A 20,994-nucleotide genomic window follows, 5' to 3' on the forward strand; every position below is an offset into this window, starting at 1 on the left:
TCACTCACTCACTTGCCCGCCTCCGCCGATGATCGATGATGGATGATGATGGATGATGATGCCATCCTTGCCTCACTCATCAAGCCCATATGTCAGCGTCTGTTGTGATGAAAAAAGTTGGAGCGTGTCGCCGTCGCCTCTACCTCACACACACGGAAACCCGTACACAAAAACAGAATCACCGCCCCCATCCCCCGACCCCGATAATGATCGACGGGATGATGGCTGCTATCAACCAAATTCGGAGCTGGGTGGGGGCTCTTTAGTCGTCGATCCATTCCCACGGTTACACAATCCCATTAGCGAAAATCTATCTTTGGGGGGGCACACGCAGTCGTAGTAGTATAGTAGTACTAACTACTACTACTGCTACTGCTGCTCCAAGTGCGCTGTCCGTGTGCTTCTTACTATTACAATCCATCGTCATCATCATGGGAAAATTTTTATTTCTTTTTAAATACTATTTATCATTAATTATTATAATTATTTATTGTTGTTGTTGTTGTTTGTTGCTGCCACCATCGTATCCTCTGTCTGTCAGTCAGTCAGTCTAGTCGTCGTCGTTTCCAGTTTCTTCGCCCTCAATGTCAAAGAGATAATGAAAGTGCAAGATCAGGTATTTCACGATCGTTTGGTGATGGCCTAGATTGGACATGGTTGTTGCAAACGAGGCTGGACCTGGCGCTGGCTGCAGCAATGTCGGTCCGAACACAATAGCGAGGTTTGTTGCATACATGTGATTGGTCGCTTCGAGATCCGTCACACTGTATATATATATATATGTAAAAGAGTGGCAGCATAGAAATAAATGAGTCCCTTTGGGTGCTTATCTTTTTTTAGTAGCCCTCTCTCTCTCTCTCTCTCTCTATTTGGGCAAGCCGTCTCTTATTTACATGACAAAGTGTTCGACGAGCCGCTTCAGCAGCGTGTAATTGGGGTCCGGAAGCTTCTGAAGAACCTGCTTGATCAGGTAAACCCGTTGGTCGTGATCCTCAGACGCTGTTGTGAGTGTGACATAAACATAAAAAGAACGTGTTATGATTGCCTTGCTACATGGTCTTCCTAGAGTGTAAAGAGAGTCTTTCTTACCTGCCGCATGGATGAACTCATCATAGTAGGTGTGTGTCATTAAAGAACCGGGTATATTACGCAAGAATTGCTTGAATGCATCCGCCACCACGTTAATGTCTGCCCACTGCGGATCGCTCAGGTCCACCTTGCGCATATCCGCATTGAACGCGGCCTTGAGCTGCTCTACCACAGAGCCCGTGCCAGCTGTGCGATAGATGCCCACCTCCTCGAGCCCTCGCTTTTCGATTTCTGCAATGCACTTTTCCGCAAGCAGTGGCACCGAACCATCATCCATCAGCACAACAAGATCTACGCCGTACACAGACTTTCTTGTGTTCGTCACCGCTGCTGCTGCTGACGTTCCACAACCCGTATTGGAAGAACCTTCTTCACCAAACCGACTGTTGCGCTGCTGCTCGTTGCTTTCAGACGCAAGCACACTGCGTCGTTTGACTGTTCCCTCTCGCGCCGCATTATTGATTTGTTGCATCCAGTCGTGCATGTCCTCCCAGTTCGTGGCTTGGAACAAATATTGACCGCCTTCCTCGGTCACTATCCGGAACACGTGATCGCGTTTGGTATATGCGCTAGCCACCGAGGTTGTGGAATGAATAAGGTTTATCACCGTGGATGCCTTTGCAGTCTGAAACTGAACCGAGTAAGTGGGATCTGCTGCTGCTGCTGCTGCTGCTGCTACTGTTGAAGATGTTGTTGTTACTGCTGCTGCTATTGCTGATGACGATGATGAAGAGAGGGCTGGACGCAAACCGCGGAATAATGAGTTGAGTTTTGGCAAATGTTGCTGCTGCTGTTGCTGAAGACCATGCTTATGACTTTTGCGCTCCTGCTTTTCCAAATATCGCGCTTGCTCGATTTGTCGTTTCTGTAGCTTGTGTTGCAAATCACGCCACTCCTTGTCTATCCGGTCCCGCTCTTTGATATCCCGCTTGAGCTTTTCGAGCTGCTCGCTGACGAGTTTGCTAAACACTCCTTGTTGTAGTTTCGTTGAGCCACTGCGGATAGGCGGCATGCTGCTTCCACTCCCTCCTTGCTTGTTCTCCTTGACGGCACACTCCTTGAGTTCCTTCCAGGTAGACTTGCGCATATCCGGACTGATGATGAACGAAAGATAGCCTTGTGCTGCTGCTGCTGCTGCTGCTGCTTCGCCTCCATCTGGACCGACCGACTGATGTCGTTGTTCCTCCAGATCCATCTGTGCGTTCATCACCAATTGCAGAAAATGAAACACATAGCGCCGTTTATCAAAGTTGATCATGTGCTCATTCTGGTTGTGCGTGTCTGGAACCGCCGCACACAACTCAAGCATCCGATCAAAGACCCATCCTACACTCGGGACCAGTACCATACTGTCGGCTGTGATCGTCTGTTGCACATGGCTGAGTAAACTTTCCAACGTATCCAGCTGCATCTGTCCGTATCGACGTCCAACTTGCATCCATGCGCGCGAAAACAACCGCACTTCAGGACTAATCAGCGCACTTGCAATTGCATATTCAACAAATCCTGGCACACGTCGCGGTCGATCCTCGACATCCCTGAGTTCTGGAAACAACGCCATCCGCTCAGTCGCCGACTTGCTCATCACAACCATCTGCAGAAATGTGTCGATCCGTTGCACACGTGTCTGAAAATCAATGTTACGCGGTGTGATCTCATGGATGACCCAGCTGCGGATAATAAAGTGCATGCAGTACAGATACTGGATGGAGCTAGGGAACGCCAGCAGCAGGTCATCGGCCGAAAATGCGGATGGTGACACAATGGAACGGCGGGCGCCCTCGATCGCTGTAAAAATATCAGACACCATGACATCATCTGCTGGGATATGATAGTCGGTAGGCTGGGCCGTTGGCGCATCTCGCACAGGCGACAGTGTCTTTGACATGGGCGGTGAATGCGATGCTTTGTGGGACGGCAGCCATGCATACAAGTCGCTCGACTGTGCCTCAAACACATCAAACGTCTGAATCCAATCCTGCAGCGTCACCGACGCGAACAATTGCCGCACGCTTTGGTCTGCTTGTTTCAGCAGCGTTGCTGCAGACTGCTGATCAACGAGGCTGTGCGCGCCCATTGCGTTATCGTCCAGGGGCTGCGCCGATAATGTGAATGCCATTGATTTGCGTGTGCCTTGCGCTATCGCCGTGCGAAAACCTTGTGTTCCACTCGTCAATTGCTTGTACAACTCGTCCACTTTCCGACTGCAGCCTGTGTCATAGTCGATCGCTTTTAGGTCGTAGCTCGGTGATAGGATCTTGTGGATAAAGTGTTTTCGTAGTTCTTGAAGCTGTCGGCCAATGTGTGCTGCTGTTGTCAAAGCCGTCTGCTCATCTGTCGTTGTTGTCGTTGCTGCTTGCTGTTGTTGAATAACCGAACGCCATTCCTCCAAAGCGTCCTGCGCCTGCTTCAGAAAGCGACCGACGTGATTCAAGATCTCAATCTCGTCAACAAAGTCGTAAAAGTGCTCTTCAATCCAGTGCAGCATGAGATTCACCACGCGTAACTGGATCGAAGCAACCGTACGCCAGTCAAAGTCAGCTGATGTGCTGCTACTGCTATTATTGCTGGTGCTTGTTGCTGTTGTTGCTGTTGTTGTGCTGCTACTGCTTCTTGTTGTGGATGTTGCTTGAAATACACTTTCAAGCATGCTCGTCTTTTGTTGCTTGGCACGGCGTCCAGCTGCTACTGCCCCCGTGAACATTTCGCGCAATAGCTCCAACAGCTCCACGACAGAACAAAAGCTGCGATAGGTCACAAAGAACGCATTCGTGTACTCTTCTTCGTCCAATGCCAAATGATGAGCGCTAAACTGCTGTTCCACTAGCCTCGTTGGAAGCTGCCAATGTTCGCGCATGTCCACGTTGTACCGCGACACGCCATTGACCAGGATATCCACCAACCGTTCCAACCGACCCGCCTTGACGTTGACAAAGATCGGCGTACCATCATTGTCCTTGCTGTTGTTGTTCTCTGACGCCATCAATCGCGTCGCATCGTCGTCCCTTTGTAGTGCTTCGTTTGGCGTCATGCTATTGATCGTACCTGATCGTGACCGTATCCCCGAGCTGCCCTTTTCTGCCAGCGCCAAGAACCCGCTTGACGTACTCTTTTTCAATGGCTGCTTCCTTGTCACCGAGTCATCGGCCTGCACCAATGTGGAAGCCTTGAGTATCAAGTTGCCATTCTCTACAATCAGCATCCAGTCATTCGGACCTCTCTCCCTGCGCTGCATCGCATCCAGGATTGCTTTGGCCGAATAGCTCCCGTGTCGATGGGAAATCAATGAGCCGAGCCATGTCTTACTGTGAAGCGAGTCGAGGTAGCTGTCTGAATATTCCTCGCTCTTTTTGATGCTGCTACTGCTACTGCTGTTGATCGTTTCCGTGTCGCCGCCAACGACACCACTCCCTGCGCCGCCGGGCGGAAAGCTGTACGTTCGTCGCCGGAACATTTTGCGATTGGTTACACGGGGCGACGATCGAGCATGTTCTGGTGCTGCGGGACGAGGCACAGTCGTTGCGCTGGAGGGCGTGCCAGGTGGCTCCTCTGATTTGATGCTCTGGAATGAGGCCTTTTTACGCACATGAAATCGTGGAGATGTCGTCCACGACGATGCATCTTGGCCGTGTTGGTGATGATGATGAGGGTGTTGATGCGATTGAAATAAGGTGTACCCTTCTAGAACCTCTGGAAATGTCAATGTGGCTGAGGAAGGCGGCGCCACATCTGTTCCGTGCAACGAGTCAAATTTGCGATGTCGATCATAGCTCTGGCCAAAGATCCGAGGTTCGCATGCCTGCGAGCATTCTTGCAAGTACTTGAAATCGTGCGGCACGGAGATAAAGTCGGTGACAGAATGCTCGAAAAAGGCTTGTAGAGGACCAACCACCTTGAACGGAGGAGGAGGTGCCTGCCCTCCTCCTCCTTCTTCTTCTTCGTTACTATCTCTTTTGTGCAACGCTTTCCAGATGCCCAGGCTTTGGCGTACGGCATCATAAATCAGCCGATATTTTGAAAAATTGACTGTTCCCTTTCCACTATCATCTTCATCCTTGACGTGCTTTCGAAGACGATCCACCGCTTGCCGAAGCGTGCCAAAGAAGGGCAGTCCTTGCAGCTCGCTGTTCCGTGGCGGATCCATAATCCGAGCAAATGCATCAATGGCAGCTTTCTTCTCCCATTCATCGATCCACATGTCCTGCGCAAAGAACCCATACTCTGCGAGCTTGTCCACCCAATGCTGCGTCACCGTAGCTACTAAGCCTCGATTCACTGATTTCCATGACTCCTTGAGTCGGATCACACCTAGCGAGCAAATCCCTGTGGCAACAGCGCACCAACCCGTCATATCGCCTAGCTTGGTCAAAGCGATGCCCACGCGAATCCAATGCTCAAGCAGCAACGATCGTGTCAGCGTCGTGTTGTCGTTTTCCATACCAATCATATCTTCTTGCTGCGAATCGATCAGGATGTGGTGTCGTATTAGCTTTGTTAGGAAATGCGGCGATGCAGTTGTGAACACTAGCGAGTTGATCACCTGTGGCGATGTTTGTGGACGTGGCACATAGGAAAGCGGACTTGTCAGTGTGGTCTCGTGCTGTCGATGCTGCGAAAAGTGGAACCAATAGATTTGCTCAGCAAAGCTCAGTGGATCGATGGTCAGGAACAAGGATGGCGTCAGACCCGTGATCAACATGTTTGACAGGTTGACTGAGCTAGGTCTTCGAGCGACATGCGATCTTCTGAATCCGGGTATATCCTCGACAGTCCCAATGCCTTTATCGTCACCGCCATCGCCATCATCATCATCATCATCATCATCGTATGTTTTTGCCATTATTGCCGCTGTTGCTGTCTGTACTACAACGGCAGCAGCAGCAGACGATGATTCTGCACCAGCCTCGTCACCATTGCGTGTAACAGTGGCAAGCACCAATTGCTTGATCTGTGCGCTTCGTTTTCGTACAGCAGTGTCAACACTCTCGCTCGCTTCCAGCGTCTCAAGAATAGATATCATGCCATTCGCCATTTCACCCACTACATCCTGCGCAAAATGCGTGCAGTAGACTTGGAAAATGTCGACAAGACGGCCGCACACGTGAGGTGTATGTGACACGTACGCTTTGAAAATATCAAGCACGGTTGCAGTGCTGGTAAACATGGGGAATGTGAGTAGAAAAGCATTCATATATTCCTCGTCCAGTGGATCATGCACTAGCAGCTCGTGGATGAATGCCCCAACTGTCCCTCCTTGCACAATGCGTCGTCCACCGGTGCCGCTAGCATCCTCGATGACGTGCAACTGTGTATCGTCACGAGGTAGCCGTTCTTCTTTGTCTTCTTTGCTGATTGTAATCCGCGGCAGTCCGACTTGAGATTCAAAAGCATTCAACCATGCTGACTGTACGTCAGCAGAGATGGCCGTGTACACGCGTTGCTCGCCGTCTTCCATCGTGAGTGCCAAGCCGTCGCCACGTTTTTCCACCTGCAGCTTGTCGAGGGGGATTCTGCAATCCTCCTGCCAGTGGAACCGTGGTGAGATGCAGGTGCTGATGATGAGCATGTCTGTAAATATCAGTAGACCGACGCGGTGCTGATCCTTATTGATGAACATGGCTCCATAGATATAATTGTCGCGGAGTTGTTCGTTGTTAAAGAGTTCGGCAGGATGGTGAATAACCAGGGGCTCCTCTCGTTGTGGTTGTGGTTGTGGTTGTGGTTGTGGTTGTGGTTGTTGTTGTTGCTTTTGTTGACGATGGTGTTTGGGCGACGAAACGAGTGATCGGAGCGGCGACTCCGATGACAGCTTGTACAGATAGAGTTTATGCCCACGCAGAACAATGCGATACAGCTTCCACCCGCGGTGATTGTGTGCCTTGTGAAACGCTCGGAAGTCGGCCTTTTTGTACAAATACCCTTCTTTGATGACGATAAAGCTCGTGCGTTTCTTTTCGTCTGCATCGTCTGGCGGTTGTCGTCGTTTGGCAACAGTAGCACTCGTACTAGTAGTAGTAGTAGTAGTAGTAGTAGTAGTAGTAGCAGCAGCAGCAGTAGTAGTGAGGGTACTGGCAACAACATGATGGCTATCGCTACTGTCGCCTGTTCTTGTCCGGTGCAAACCCATCATCATGGATACCGGGCGCGGGTTATTATTATTATTTTTAGCGCTTGTGTTGCTGCATGATGCTTCAAAAAACGAAGGTTCTTCAAACGATTTTGAGATCGGTCGATCGGGTGTGGATGAGGCCCGTCTGTTGGTTGACTGTGGAATGTCGATCGATAGCGGCGATCTATGTGGAATTGAACGCGAAGACGAGGTGGATGGCGATGATTCGGCAGAACTCTCGCTGCTGTTGCTAAACAGACGGTTTTTAAAGAAGGACAAGGCGCTGGTACGATGGTCGTCAAATTTGTTGCTGATGTTATTGTTGCTGTTGCTACCTGACGCTTTTGACTTTCTTGACTTCATCGCCCAATCTTGAGTTATCATGTAAAGCTCCTAAATTAGTTTGGTTTGTCCAAGTGACAGTTGAGATTCTTGAAGCAACAAAAGAGAATGGAGAGCCTTTTTACCCTCAATAGTCAAACTGATTCTATCCCTATAAGGTTGTAAAGAAGATATTAAAAGGGAACAAGAAAGCGAAAGAGAGAGCGAAATAAAAAGAAAAAGAATATGAGACACAATCAACTCCTGAACGGGTGTTCGGATTTTGGGTTGAATAGGATTTCATTTTTCGTGTACAGTTTCGATTCAACGAAGGGGTGGAAAAATGCGTGATTTGTTATGCTGACAACTATACTGTAACACTGGAAGGGGAAAGGGCGTGAAGAGGGGTTGGAGAGCAGAGAAAGAGAGAGAATAGACAGAGAGAGTGTGTGGAACCTTTTGATGGATGGGATCATCCAAGCGATATTCCTTTATATAAAAATGTACATATTACTTATTTAATCGACATGATTGAACAAGTAGCTGACACTCTCGCCGTTGTGCTATGGTAGGATTTAGAATGTTCCGATCAGTAAATGCTATCTTTAGAACGTACTATCTTCTACAGGCGCAAATCACTTACTGTTCGTCTTATTGCTTCAGCAACCGTAGCCGAGATATCAATCACTTCCAACTTGCTGCATCTCTCCCGCTTCTCTTTGGGAATAGGGAACGTGTTGGTGACGACAAGCTATATAAAAGAATTCGTCAGAATTTTCTTTAGCATGTACGCATGCATTACGTCCGTTTCTCTCTTTCTCTTTTGTACAACCACACTTACCTTGTATACACTATCGCAATTCTGAATCTTTTCGCAGGCATCACCGCTCAAGACACCATGAGTCGCGATAATGTATACCTTGGCTGCACCACACTTGTTGACCAAGTGGTCGGCTGCATCCAAAAATGTGCCACAGTTATCCACCATGTCATCCTACATAGAACAATTGCCTCGGTTACTGCCACTGTTGCTAACCAACTCTACTTCTTTTCTTTGCAGCATTCTGGTAACCAGGCAACTTACTGTGAGGAACACAGGCTTGTCCTTGACGTCACCAACCAAGGTGATTGTGCTCTCTTCGCCGTCCGTGTTGGCTACAACAGAGACAGCTGCGTTCATGATGTCATTATTCACGCCAGCTTCATTGAGCGAAGAGATCGATGCCATCATGATATCCTCCTCCGCTTCAGTGTTGCCAATTGAATCCTCGTCCTCCTCCGTTATGCGCACGCTTCCATTCGCCTTGGGCATGCCGCTGTAGGGTCTATTGTGACCCTGGGGTCCAGCACGTGCTCGATCCTTGTGGATAAGTGCAAAGTCAAGACGGAGTGCGTCTGCAAGTGAGGTCACTCTATAAATTTTAATAAAAGAAAAAAGGGCAGCATTCAGCATCCCCTTCCTCCTCCTCTTTTTCTTTTTCGCTTTCATCAGTCCTCTTTTACCTCTTGGCACCACCAGCATTTTTGCTCACCACGACACCCTCTTGCCAATCGGGAACGTTCTGAGTGATCCATTTTGCGATACTGGGTTCAGCATATAAGTTGTCTACAGGTCGTTGGAAGAATCCCTGCATCTGCGAAGCGTGTAAATCCATTGTCTAACGAAAAGAAAAGACACAGAAGCCCTTATTTTTAGTTTTCCTCTCGGGTTTCTTTTTGAGACAAGGATAAGGAGAGGATAATTAAAATGAAACTTACAATGATATGATCAACACCTGCCACTGCTAACATGTTGGCGACCACTATTCATGCAAATACAGAGAGAGAGAAAAAAAAAAGAGACAAGAAGCTTATCTCAGCCTCCTTGTATACATATACCCAGCACAAAGTCTTTTCCACGCGACACACCGAGCAACGGTACACATACGTTTGGCAGTAATGCAAGTTCTTCCTTTTCGTTTGCTTTGCTTGCAGTAAGGGAAATATGGCAAGACGGCTGTGATACGTTTGGCTGAGCCAATACGGGCCGCTTGAATCATAATGCACAATTCAATAATATTGTCGTTCATGTCTTGGGACCCTGACTGAATAATAAACACATCTTCGTTACGAATGGAAACGCCTAAAATGTTTTAAGGAGAATCGACGTATAGCACGCGCACAAGCGATAAACACACAATGAAGTTCGTGAGCATTTTGCGTGGCGTTATATTGTAAAAGCAAAGGCGTATGTGTGTCTTCTCCCCTCCAGAATTACCAATTTCAACGCTAGTTTCCTTGTTGCTGAACTTTTTGAGTTTAGTATCTGCCAAAGGCGTAGCCAATCGCTTGCTGACAAGGCCGGCGAGTTCAGGGTGTGAGGAGCCTGCCAGAACCTTGGTGTTTCTGAGCATTTTAAGCGTTATATATGCGTAATAATATGAAAAAAAAGAAACAGAGAAGGGGTTTAGGCTTCCGTACAAAAAGTGGGGTTGGAAGCTGGAAAAAGCCACATTTCATTCGCAGGGCGTTTATAAACCACAGTGAGTGCAGTAAAGGAAAAAATAAAATACATGCTCTCGTTTTGGGTGATACAGATTAGATCCAAACTTGGGTTCCGAACATCCGAGCATGCATCGCATATGCACACATGCCATAGCATTTCTGACATGTTATATACTCACCTTGACTTTTAATGCTACGTTACGTGGAAAATCAAACGCGCTTTCTGTCTTTCTGCGTTTCGGACCGGAACAGTGATTTTCCTCCATTTTGTGATAATTATCGGGAGAACCCCACCAGCAATTGCGGCTGCCGTGCGGTTGAATCCAACCTTGGTGCTGCCGTTGGTAGAAATAGCCTTGTAGCACTGCTGTCTGTTCCGTCGATGCTGTATTCGCGCTGATTGCTGCCATTGACAGACATGCTGCTATTGCAAGTGGTTTGCTGTTGCTGCTACTGTCGTTGTTGTTGCTCTTGAGAAGTGTATAAAGAGGGGCGAAAAACGGAAGTGTGTCGATTTCTAAGTTATTGTGTTTTGCATTGTCTTGTCACACTGTGCACACTACCTTCTTTTCTTTCTTTGCAAAAGAAGGAAGCCAAGTGCTGCTAGCAGAAGAGAAGAGCAAAACGAATAAAGCCAAACAAGAGGAAACGACGTGGTAAAAAAAAAAAAAAAAGAAGGCAACAACGACATGTGCTGAGGAGCGGGCAGTGCAAAAACCAAGACATAATCCAAGCCCTCCGCAAGGATCAAGAAGCCCGTCAAAAGGACGTCCCTTAAGACGGTCAAGAGGGTAAGATTATAATTTTCTCATATAAGAATCTATGATTGCTTTTATGTAGCTTCTCATTATTGACTTCTTCGGACAGAGGTGTTAGCGTAGCGAGAACCACTATTGAAGTAGAATTATCTATCTCTTTTCTTTCGAGCGAGCGAGTGTTTATGCAATACATGAGGAACCTTGACAACTGAAACCAGCAGTAGATCCCATTGTGTAAGAAGGATTTTCTCAACTATCCGGCATGGTTATCGCTCTGCCAATCATATGGTAGAAAGTGACTTCATGATGAGTGTGTACTTGCTGAATTCCCATTTGCTAAGTAGTGTCTTTACCTTTTATGATCATCATCAGCCTCCCCGTGAGCAAGTATGTTACCACCTTCATTTCTTTTACAATGACAACGCTAACTTTCTCTCCGCTAAGCAAATATCTATTTTAGAAACAGTACATTAAATCATCCTATCAAGCTCAACTACAACCAGAGCATTCCTAATTCTACCATTTTTCAATAATAATGAAGAGGACAGTGTACCTACTTGTGACCGAGCAATCATTATCGACGACTTGATGCTCTTGGGAATGGACCACGGCTTTTGTAAGTTGCAACTTCTTCTCTGCAAGATACTATAAAGCATTGTGTATTTCGTCTCTCTTTGGCCGTCTGCCCCGAAAACCTCAATTATATAGTTGCCTACATGTTCAGTATATGGAACAATAACTGACATGTCTTACGGAATAAAATGATCACCCAAGTGAATGTTCCTATCGCCCACTTCTACAACATGATTTTTTTTTCGGTAACGGTCTGTGCTCTACTTGCTTTTTAACAGCTGTGGCAAACTGCCAAATTTTTGCGTGCATCTCACAATGGCCAGGAAAAAGGAAGATTGTTATATGTTGCTAATTGAGAAGGGTGATTATGGGAGTGGAGCGTGTTCAATCCGCTGCAGTATCATTGTTGTGTGTACGCCAGCGGCCGGATTAAAGATACTGCTGAAACTTTTTTCAGAATATCTTGGCTGGTCGAGTACATATGATACCATCATAATACGGGTGACTTGACATAGCATCACAGATGAAACAATGAGTATTCGTTCCTATGTACAATTTGAATGAATCTATTATATTACCGGTGGCTAATATGTTACTATAAAAACAACGGCAAGGTCGATAATTTAACCGGAACGACACGTTAGCCTTTTTTTGAATTTGAAGTCGATTTCATTGAAATGTCGTATAGAGAAATACTGAATATAGAAAGTGTACAGTACATTAAAAACAAGTTGGGCTTGGATTTCAACCATCACATGTGAGATCCTCGGTTACTGCCGACGGAAGAAGAAGAAGAAGAATTAGAGGCACCTGAGCCCAATGTATGATAACTCCCAATAGTAGCAATCTAAGCACAGCAAATTCCCCAACAGTAGAATTAACTTTGGTGTGATCGCTCGTGCTGTATGTAGTTGGTTCACTTGCAGTCGTTAGTATCGAGACTCTTCTTCTGTCATACTATATGCTTTTTACAGAATTACTAACATATTTGCAGGTCGCAATAAACAACACTCTGTAGATCTTTATTCGAAAGCGACTCCAAAGGAATTAGAGACAGCATATAATATATCATACAAGCCAGATGATAGAGGAATAACTTCTTACCCAGCTGCTCCAGCAATCAATCCAACTCAATTGTAAACTTAATTTCTCGTATATATGATCAATTGGATTTGTGATGGCTCTTAGTACATATGCAGCAACCAAATCGCAAGTTGTACAAGTAGCTCTTCCGTACGATACCCACAAACGACAAGCCAGAGCCACAACCGAGCAACAATTGCAGCAGAATTATCATCATCGTCAGCCAGACACCACACACTATGTCTCAGAAGTGAAGCCTGATGGCGGCAGCAACAACGGCCAAATACACAGCAGCAACAGCATCAATTGTTCACAGAGGCTAATAAACTAGGAGATGCTTAATGCTTAAAAGCACAGTGTATACGCAGCAGTAGTAGCACTCCTTCAATGGCAGTTTATTCGTACATACATGTAGTAGCACTTCTTACATTTGTTAATTCACCTGGCTCATTTACCGACCGGTTATGATATTGTTATACATGTGCTATAAATGTCACTTATGATACCTACTATTAGTATGTGCTATGACACTTCTCTACAACAAACATGGAGGTTTTGGTATACATAGGGTTAATGAAGACAATGATTTTTTTTTTGGAAAATGACCTGAAAGTACAGTACACATTAAAAGGTCGTCAAAAGCATAAACGAGCATACAATCTGGTCTCGACAAAGATCAGTAATGAACTTTCTTTATTACAGCAGAGTAGTAGGGTTGTGTTCCCGAGATTAATTTTAATTAATATACAATGATTTTGCATGTAACAGTTTCGGTTGGACTCCATTATCATAACGAAAACCCCTCTTTTGACTCAAATAGCTTAGAACAACAGAACAATAGCATAACCGCTAACATGCAAGGAGAACCATCGACTCTAAAGTTTGTAAGTAGTAAGTGACTGCTGAGAGGATCTCGAAATGCCCAGTACCAAAATTTCAATGATGTGTTGTCCCAATTACTACACATCAATACTACGACATACAAATTTATCCCTTGGATAAACTCATGTGGGACAACACACAGAGAGCAGGATTTAATATAAATGTAATAACATAGGCTAATTGCTATTCTTTTATGTAATTGCATACGATGGCGGGGTTAATTAACTTAAAAATTATTACGATCAGTTTCATGTAGGTGATAAAATGCACGGCTACCCCTTTTAACACTTTTTTGTAGATCAGGTCGTACAGGTTCATCTAGCTCCTCTTTTCATATGTACAATATATATAAAAGACATCTGTTGTTGATGTTGTTGCTGTTGTGAATCTTATCGCTTTATTTCAGTCCAGCCTCTTTCCACCGCAAGACCCAGATTTATAGTGTCTTTTAACAAATCATGCCAACACGACAAAACCATCTAAAGGAGCTTTTCAAACGACGAAACGTAGTATATCATTGCGTAATTTGTAAACTACAATATCGACGGCTGATTCACTTTCAGCAACATTTGGAGCAAAGCACAGCACACACTCCAGGTTTAAAATGCTCTGTATGCGGTACTCATTTTCACAACCAGCACTTTTTGGAAAGACACCAAAACGGTCGAAAATGTCTGGCACGGCGTTCTGAATTGATTGCGCTACGTGCCTTACACTGACTAAAAGCAAGCCAATGTATCTGCTCCAGAAAACTGTAAACGAGCAACCAGACTCCTTATACATCATCATCTCACCATTTAGATCGTTCCTCCTACTACCACTGACTGTATGTAAATCTACCCAAAGCTGTATATTACATCAACCTGTAATTTTTGATAGCACTAATAACACAAGAAAACTCCATGTCTAATTTCTTCTCGCTCTCTGTTATGACAAAAACGAACTTTTGCGTGTAGCCCTATCTCCCCGCAATTGTAAAATCGCTTCTAATTCCCAAATTTCGGGAGCGCTGGTCCCGGATTGGTCAAGGCGGTGGCCTTTTGTGCAGAGGCTGTTGATTCGAGCCTAACTTTCGGTTGTCCTTCGCTATGGACCTGGTGTGGATCTCTCATCTCGCCGAATAGACAAAAAAAAAACAAGGGTGGTAGTCCCTTAAGATCTTGATTGCTCCAGTAGACGACTCTCTAAACCGTTTTGGTCGTCCTGAAAAAAACTTACTTCAGCCACGACTTCAGCCAGAAACGACAACCATTCGACGTTGTGCTAAACAAGGGAATTTTTATTGCAGTCAAGCAGCACGCTGCCGCATTGCTCTCCTTGGAACCTAGTTCGTTGGAAGGTGCCAACTGGTTGGCGAACTATGACACGAAAAGTTGGCGCTGCTATGTATGGAAGTATATAAGCGTAGTGTAAAGGCAATCAAAGGTGAGGAAGAAGAACGAGGGACTTTGTTCGAAAATCACTGTTTTCGAATACGCACGTTTGCACCAATTCGTCATCTCTGACTGCCCTGCCCTATGAATTACGCGTGGACGCACTGCAGCAAATCAGCTGCCTTCACCTTGATGGAAATCGTTGCTCCTCGTATCAAGTTTATTCAAATCTCCGCGCATGGTGTCTCACAAGGCAAGGGGTAGATTCCATGGGATCTTAAGAGAGACGATCTTGGATAAAAGTCACTAGTTACCAAAGAGAACAAAGACTTCTTTACTAGGACATTAAGAGCATTTTTTACACATTTTTTTGCAAAATAGATCTGGCTAGTAGTAAGAGCTATTGATATCTATCTGTCCTGCCCAAACTACACTGCTTCTCGCCACTGTCTATGAGCCACCACTGCCTTATTATCTACAGCAAATTATGAAAGACTCCACTAAACTTCGACACTTTGGAATGAGAGGGCGGTAACAAGAAACACGTCATAGAACCAGGACATGCGTACTCAAGACAGCATTATGATACGAGGATGATTCCTGGTCTTTTATTTTGTATGAAAAATATATCGTTAGGTAATAGGACATCCCGTCAATATATAGTTGATACAAGCAATATTTGCAGACAAGCCAAAGGACTATCAAAGAAAGAAGTTAGAGCAAGCCATACTTGGAGTATTTAGTAAAAGCAAGCAACAATTGAAACAATCACTCACCACTTCGTATTTCCAGAACAGATCGTCGCGGCCCCTACCCTACCCTCCCATTGCTGGGAGAACCTCCACTTTTGTCTGGGCTCCAGAACCTATCATAGATGCAGATAGAAAAGAAACGAAAAACAATCATCCCGTCGCTCGCTCTTCAGACGTTTTCTTGTGTATATTTTGCCACTAACCTTTCTCTGTGACGCCTCCTCTTATCCGTGTACGTGACCTCACCATACTGCCCAATCCCGTATGGCTGCCTGCTACGGCGGCATGACCCTGACAATCATCGCATTTAGTTGTGGCCGCGCTCAACTGCATAGTCTCTACGTGTTGCCGACCCGTGCCCCGAACCTAACGTCTATGCGTGGCCGGTGGTCAGTTTATCGAGTCATTTCCAGGACTCAGCAAGCGGTCACAGGGAGTACAGGATCAAGAGGTGGGCGCAGGTCACGATTTACTGGAGAGGTGCATGCGCAATCGAACTTACCATGCTTTCGCTCTTCCACTCGCAAGGTAAACCAAAATTTCTTTCAGGCCTTCCGACAAAAGAGAAAAAGGTTAGGCATCGCCCAATCCGCGAACCAATCCTGATAAATCTTAACAACTACAGCAACGAAGGCACGTAGAAAATCAAGTTATTAAGACGTAAATACCAGAAGAATGCTACCCTAGTTGAAGAAGTACAGAAAAAGAATAGTTACCCTGTAGTCGTCACGCATATCCGTCCGCCGCCGCTACTACTACTACTACACACGCAAAATCAACGACAATGATTAAAAGAAACGTTGGTGACGCATTGGAAAAAAAAAACAAGTTGGAGATCATTGAAATTTGAAAGGTGTTTTAAAGTAGGAGGAAAAACTTACACTGTAAAGGTCCCATAGTACACCGCGTGTGCCAAAAGCAGATTCGCTGATAAGGATTCATAAAGAAAGCGAATTGCCAATGGAGTATGTGTTAGAAAAAAGAACTCTTTTGAAAGAGCGAGTGAGGAACTGATTGAAGTAACTCGTTCGCGCATTGCTCTACTTACACGCCCAGGTTTGTTGCCATCACGGTTCTTGTTGAAAGAGACAAGAGTGGTGATGGAAAAAACCTTTACTTGACTGTCAAATTATTGAAACAACGACACAACCATGGCGCACTGCCTAAGCCTCGCTGCTTCGCTGCTTTTTTCTGCATGGGATATCATTAAGAGAGAAAAGAGGAGGTTTAGACATACACCGAGTATCTCCATGTCTCCCGGTTCGTGCCTCGTCTGCATTACACCCTGAGCTCCGCACCTTTTGCAGGTACCTTTTTTGTGTAGACGATGATTTATTGAAATACCGTTGTTGTCGGTATTTATAATGTCAGAAAAGAGGGTTGACAAACGCACTATGAAAAAGTACTGATTTCAATGTAATGCGGGCTGCTACACCGTCGGGCCAGAAGGTTGATCCTTGAAACACTTGATGCCAATGGGAGTCCCATATGTGGAGTATGGTAGTGGCGATGATACATATGAACTCTGGTTTGACCGTGAGCGGGAAGGTGTTGAGAGACCTACTGTAATGTGATCACACGTCAAAGACTCATGGTCGACAAGGAAGCGCTTTGCAGGTACCGCTATACTCGCACGGATAAACTGAAGGACCGGATGTGTCATAATCACCTCCTTACAACATAACATAGCAATCGTTGCCATCGTTACTTTACCTCACATGCTGCTGCAGAACCCCCATGCGTAGCTCATATAGCTTTCTCTATGTATTTGTTATCAAAACACACCTCCCCTGGCTAGTAGTACCTCCACCTTCTTGTGCGCCCTCTGAGTGTAAACTTCAATTCACTTCTTGCACGATTAACCATCATCTCCTCGTTAGTGCATACTGATGAGTTGACAGCGAATTTGGCATTATCATAGTAGTCACTAGATCAACTTAGTACTTTGGTGCTTTTGTGTACCCATCGCTATACCTCTATTAGAGGAATCTCCTATGATATCTTTCTTCCCTGTGTATTTCGCTTGTCTACTTTTTACACTGTAAAGCGTCAATCAGTAGCATTGGTGCATATTATATCTGTTGTTTCGACCCCAATTCTACCACTGACACAATAAAACAGACGGTTATTCTGAGACAATTTAAGTCTATACACATCAGTACTCTAAGCGTAAGTGAGAGGCGTACGCATAGATTCGTTTCCAAACACTCTGCTTTTCCGCCTTACAATACAATAATGTGAATCTTGGTGTTGTCCCACTCGAACAGTCGTATGTGGTGTTGGCTATTCCTAAATTTCTGTTTTCACATTGGCTTTTGATACGGACACTCTCTTCTATTTTTGATCCTCATCAGGTTACACTCATCCTATAAATATATACTTGTGGGGGTTGTCCGCAAGGATGTTCACTTGTTATTGCTACTACAGATCAGTCGATATATCAACAGAAGAGAACCTTAAAGGGTACATGAAAAACATCCCTTAATGCTTTTCAAACTTTCTAGGATGTCTCTACACGGATGTGTTTATGCGCAGTAATTTCAATAAAGTATGAAAAGGCTCCTCAATAACAGTATACTTTGATATATATATATATATATATATATTATATTAAATCTTCAACTTCTTTCAACCTACGTTTATCACCCTACTACTGTATCCCAACACTATGGAGCAATTGATTGAAACTACTTACACCGAATAAAATATGCACTGTTACAATACGTATACGTCAAGTCCTATTAACTACATACTGTATAAGCACTAGCTATGGTGTGCATGCATTTCGCTAGAATACCTTCGTTGCTAGTTTTTCAAAAGAGAATACAGAGCGCAAACACATTTTAAATACATTGTTTAAACACATTATTACACTGTCCAAAGACATCATCAGATAAGATATTTGGTTAACATCAAAAGTATATACAGACAACTACCACGGCAACCAGCTAAGCATTGTAGCATAGACACAATTGTAAAGCACGGAAACACTATACTCGGATTATCCAGCTTATGTAAGCAGTAGCAGTACGATTGCCATTATATCATGAATGTGGAAGATCTTACACCTGTACAACGAGGGGCGGCTATAAGCCGATACTGTATGGACTGACGCAATATGATGCATAGGCGTATGTCGTTAGTGATCTCTTGATATCCTTTACGATAATTTAGAAAGAGAAGGTCTGCTTATGATGCACTTAGAATGGATGTCTTGTCACAAAAAAAAAAAGCACCTGGCAGTGGCAGGTGGAAACGAGCGGATGGGCGATGATAGCGGATAGTGTTATGCAAGCTAATCAATACTTATCATCAGCTGGTTCGGGCACCGTTTCACTGTGCCGATCCACGCCTGCCGGCTATCGCACATGCGATGAAGACTGCTGTCTTCGCACGTCGCTTTTGCTCCCAACCCAAAACCACTCTTCTATGCATCGCCATCGTTCAAGCGATCTGGTCAGCACATTGGTTTTTCATATTCGAAGGCCACCCTTTCATCCGCAGGCAGTAGCTGCTCATGCCACTGCCATCTATCACCGCACATATAAATAGGTTTCTCTTTTCCGTCACTTCTCTGTTCCTCATTTTCTCATACATGTATTCACACCCAATAGTCCGTCACTCCTCTGGACACTCTGTTGGGAATAAGTTCTGCCTCCAGACCATAAAAAAAATACTTATGATCAGAATGATTGGGCGTGTACTAGTTTTGGTTAGCGCCAAGCTCAAGCCAGGGATCAAAGGGTCTCGGTACAGTGTCTACCGTCAATGTTGCTTATGTTGAATACGAGATTATTTTTGGATTTATACCGCGTCGATATTGGCCGGTGAACAATAGCTTCGGATGATAACGATATATTCGCGCAAGGTGTTGGCGAAATATACATCATTTTTGGTTTGGAGTAAGTATGTGCTGAATGGTCGTATCCAGCTTCCTGATGGGATAAATGAGCCATTGTAGAAAGTCTCGGCCGTTGTTGGATTAACCATGGTGCGATGTGGTGGCGTGTGTAACAAACAAAAGACGCACTCTTAATCAAGTATCAAGTATATACCCACGATCCCTCAAGCCCGCAATGATGGAGGTGGCCAACTTAAAATAGAGTGTCAAGAGCATGGCTGTTTTCAACATAGTATGCGCGTCATCCTGTATACAGGCTGCTTCAATATTTGGCTTGGTCATTTTGTCAACCACTTCCCTCAGCTGATGTATGATACATGTGAAAAAAAAAGATGAGAAAAAAAGAAAACAAAAAAAAACAGGATGGTGGGCTCGTAGCCTCAGAACAATTTTTTGTTCTTTTCGATTATTTTCGCGAGCACGACTACGCAACCAAAAAGATTCGCAGCGCTTTTTTCACACAGTTTCAACCAGCGCAATGTACAGACTCGTAACAGCACGCACATACTGAGCCCTTGTCTTATCGATGCTCTGTGGCCAAGTTACGATGTTTTTTGCGCAGGGTCTCCATTGTACTTTGCTGTCATGCTCGGCTTCTTCATGCGAAGACCTTCCGTGCTGGCCGTGAATAAAATGGGGGGATGGAACCAAAGCTGCGGGACGTCACTCGCCCAAGCAAAAACATTACGCTGAATACGCTTATGGTGGTGTGGTTTTAGACTACTTGTCGTTTTTAGTCTCGCATTGAGCTCGCTCGCTGGTCAGCTTAACCAACGATAATCCTAAGCTGGCAAGCGTGGTGGATGCATTTCCTGGTCGCTTCTTTTTATTATTTCTAGCTTGGGAGTAAGTTCCAAAAGATAAGGCTTTCACCCTGTGGGCACATGATATCGCGGTCACGTCTTGTGATAAGAATCGCGTAAACAATATAAAACAAGCACTTTCCACTCACAAAGAAAAATTTTTATCGCTCAGGTTTTCCGCTTTTTTGTATTTGAATGGTAAGTAAGAATGAGCTTTCAATTGTGCAAGAAGAAAAAAGTTTGTAATCAAAAGCTTTACTCTTTACTAAATGATTTTTCTCGGACAATGTTTTAAAGATGGTTTTCCAGGGTCCAGGGTTTCCAATCGAGGGCCGGTCTTTTCTCTTGACTGTCTTTGTCTTTCTATCTAGCACACAATGGAAAGCCCTCATGTCAAATAAGTCAACCACAGTTCGTTCGCCTTCCCTAGTGGTTGTGCAGTTCGACGGAAAGTTTGAGATCTGGCATGTTGGTGGTCATTGATGGTATTGAGGCGAGCAGTCGAGCGGGGGATCGGCGGCCACAGTAATTCATAAGGTTGTTTCAATCTGATTGGCATGGTAGGTCGCGTAGCTGCAGTAGAAGGAGTAGCACCATTAAGGAACATGAGAATCACTCACGTTATACAAGCAAACAAGCTAACTTGTACTTTTTCTGTTTTGCTGTAGGATGCCTCCAGGGTTCCAGGGTTTCAATCAAAAACCGATCTTTTCCTTCGGCTGTACTTGTCTTTCTATCTAGCACAATGGAAAGCTCTCATGTCAAATAAGTCAACCACAGTTCGTTCGCCTTCCCCTAGTGGTTGTGCAGTTCGACGGAAAGTTTGAGATCTGGCATGTTAGTGGTCATTGATGGTATTGAGGCGG

At 45.1% G+C, this 20,994-nt stretch overlaps 3 protein-coding genes across 3 annotated transcripts; 1 reads left to right on the forward strand and 2 right to left on the reverse strand.

The window, feature by feature from the left end:
* Window positions 1-419: 419 nt before the first annotated feature.
* Window positions 420-7,809, reverse strand: BDB00DRAFT_218532 (uncharacterized protein). The gene is made up of 3 exons (XM_053116514.1): window positions 1,090-7,809; window positions 894-999; window positions 420-764 (listed from the first exon to the last, which is right to left on the reverse strand). Exons 1-3 carry the CDS (start codon window positions 7,580-7,582, stop codon window positions 551-553), a joined length of 6,813 nt encoding a protein of 2,270 aa, XP_052985382.1. The 5' UTR covers window positions 7,583-7,809; the 3' UTR covers window positions 420-550.
* Window positions 7,810-8,037: 228 nt separating this feature from the next.
* BDB00DRAFT_753433 (phosphoribosyltransferase-like protein) lies at window positions 8,038-9,912 on the reverse strand (the record flags this gene model as incomplete). Its single annotated transcript, XM_053118694.1, has 8 exons — window positions 8,038-8,082; window positions 8,163-8,270; window positions 8,361-8,513; window positions 8,604-8,931; window positions 9,023-9,177; window positions 9,278-9,321; window positions 9,447-9,599; window positions 9,777-9,912. The coding sequence occupies 8 exons, from the start codon at window positions 9,910-9,912 to the stop codon at window positions 8,038-8,040; spliced, it is 1,122 nt and encodes a 373-aa protein (XP_052985383.1).
* A 9,009-nt stretch (window positions 9,913-18,921) lies between these two features.
* On the forward strand, window positions 18,922-19,678 carry BDB00DRAFT_795527 (uncharacterized protein). The gene is made up of 2 exons (XM_053121395.1): window positions 18,922-19,300; window positions 19,322-19,678. Exon 1 carries the CDS (start codon window positions 18,942-18,944, stop codon window positions 19,206-19,208), a length of 267 nt encoding a protein of 88 aa, XP_052985384.1. The 5' UTR covers window positions 18,922-18,941; the 3' UTR covers window positions 19,209-19,300; window positions 19,322-19,678.
* Window positions 19,679-20,994: the final 1,316 nt, after the last annotated feature.

The sequence above is a fragment of the Zychaea mexicana genome, assembly GCF_025766255.1.
Source record: "Zychaea mexicana strain RSA 1403 chromosome Unknown BDB00scaffold_2, whole genome shotgun sequence".
Lineage (NCBI taxonomy): Eukaryota > Fungi > Mucoromycota > Mucoromycetes > Mucorales > Lichtheimiaceae > Zychaea > Zychaea mexicana.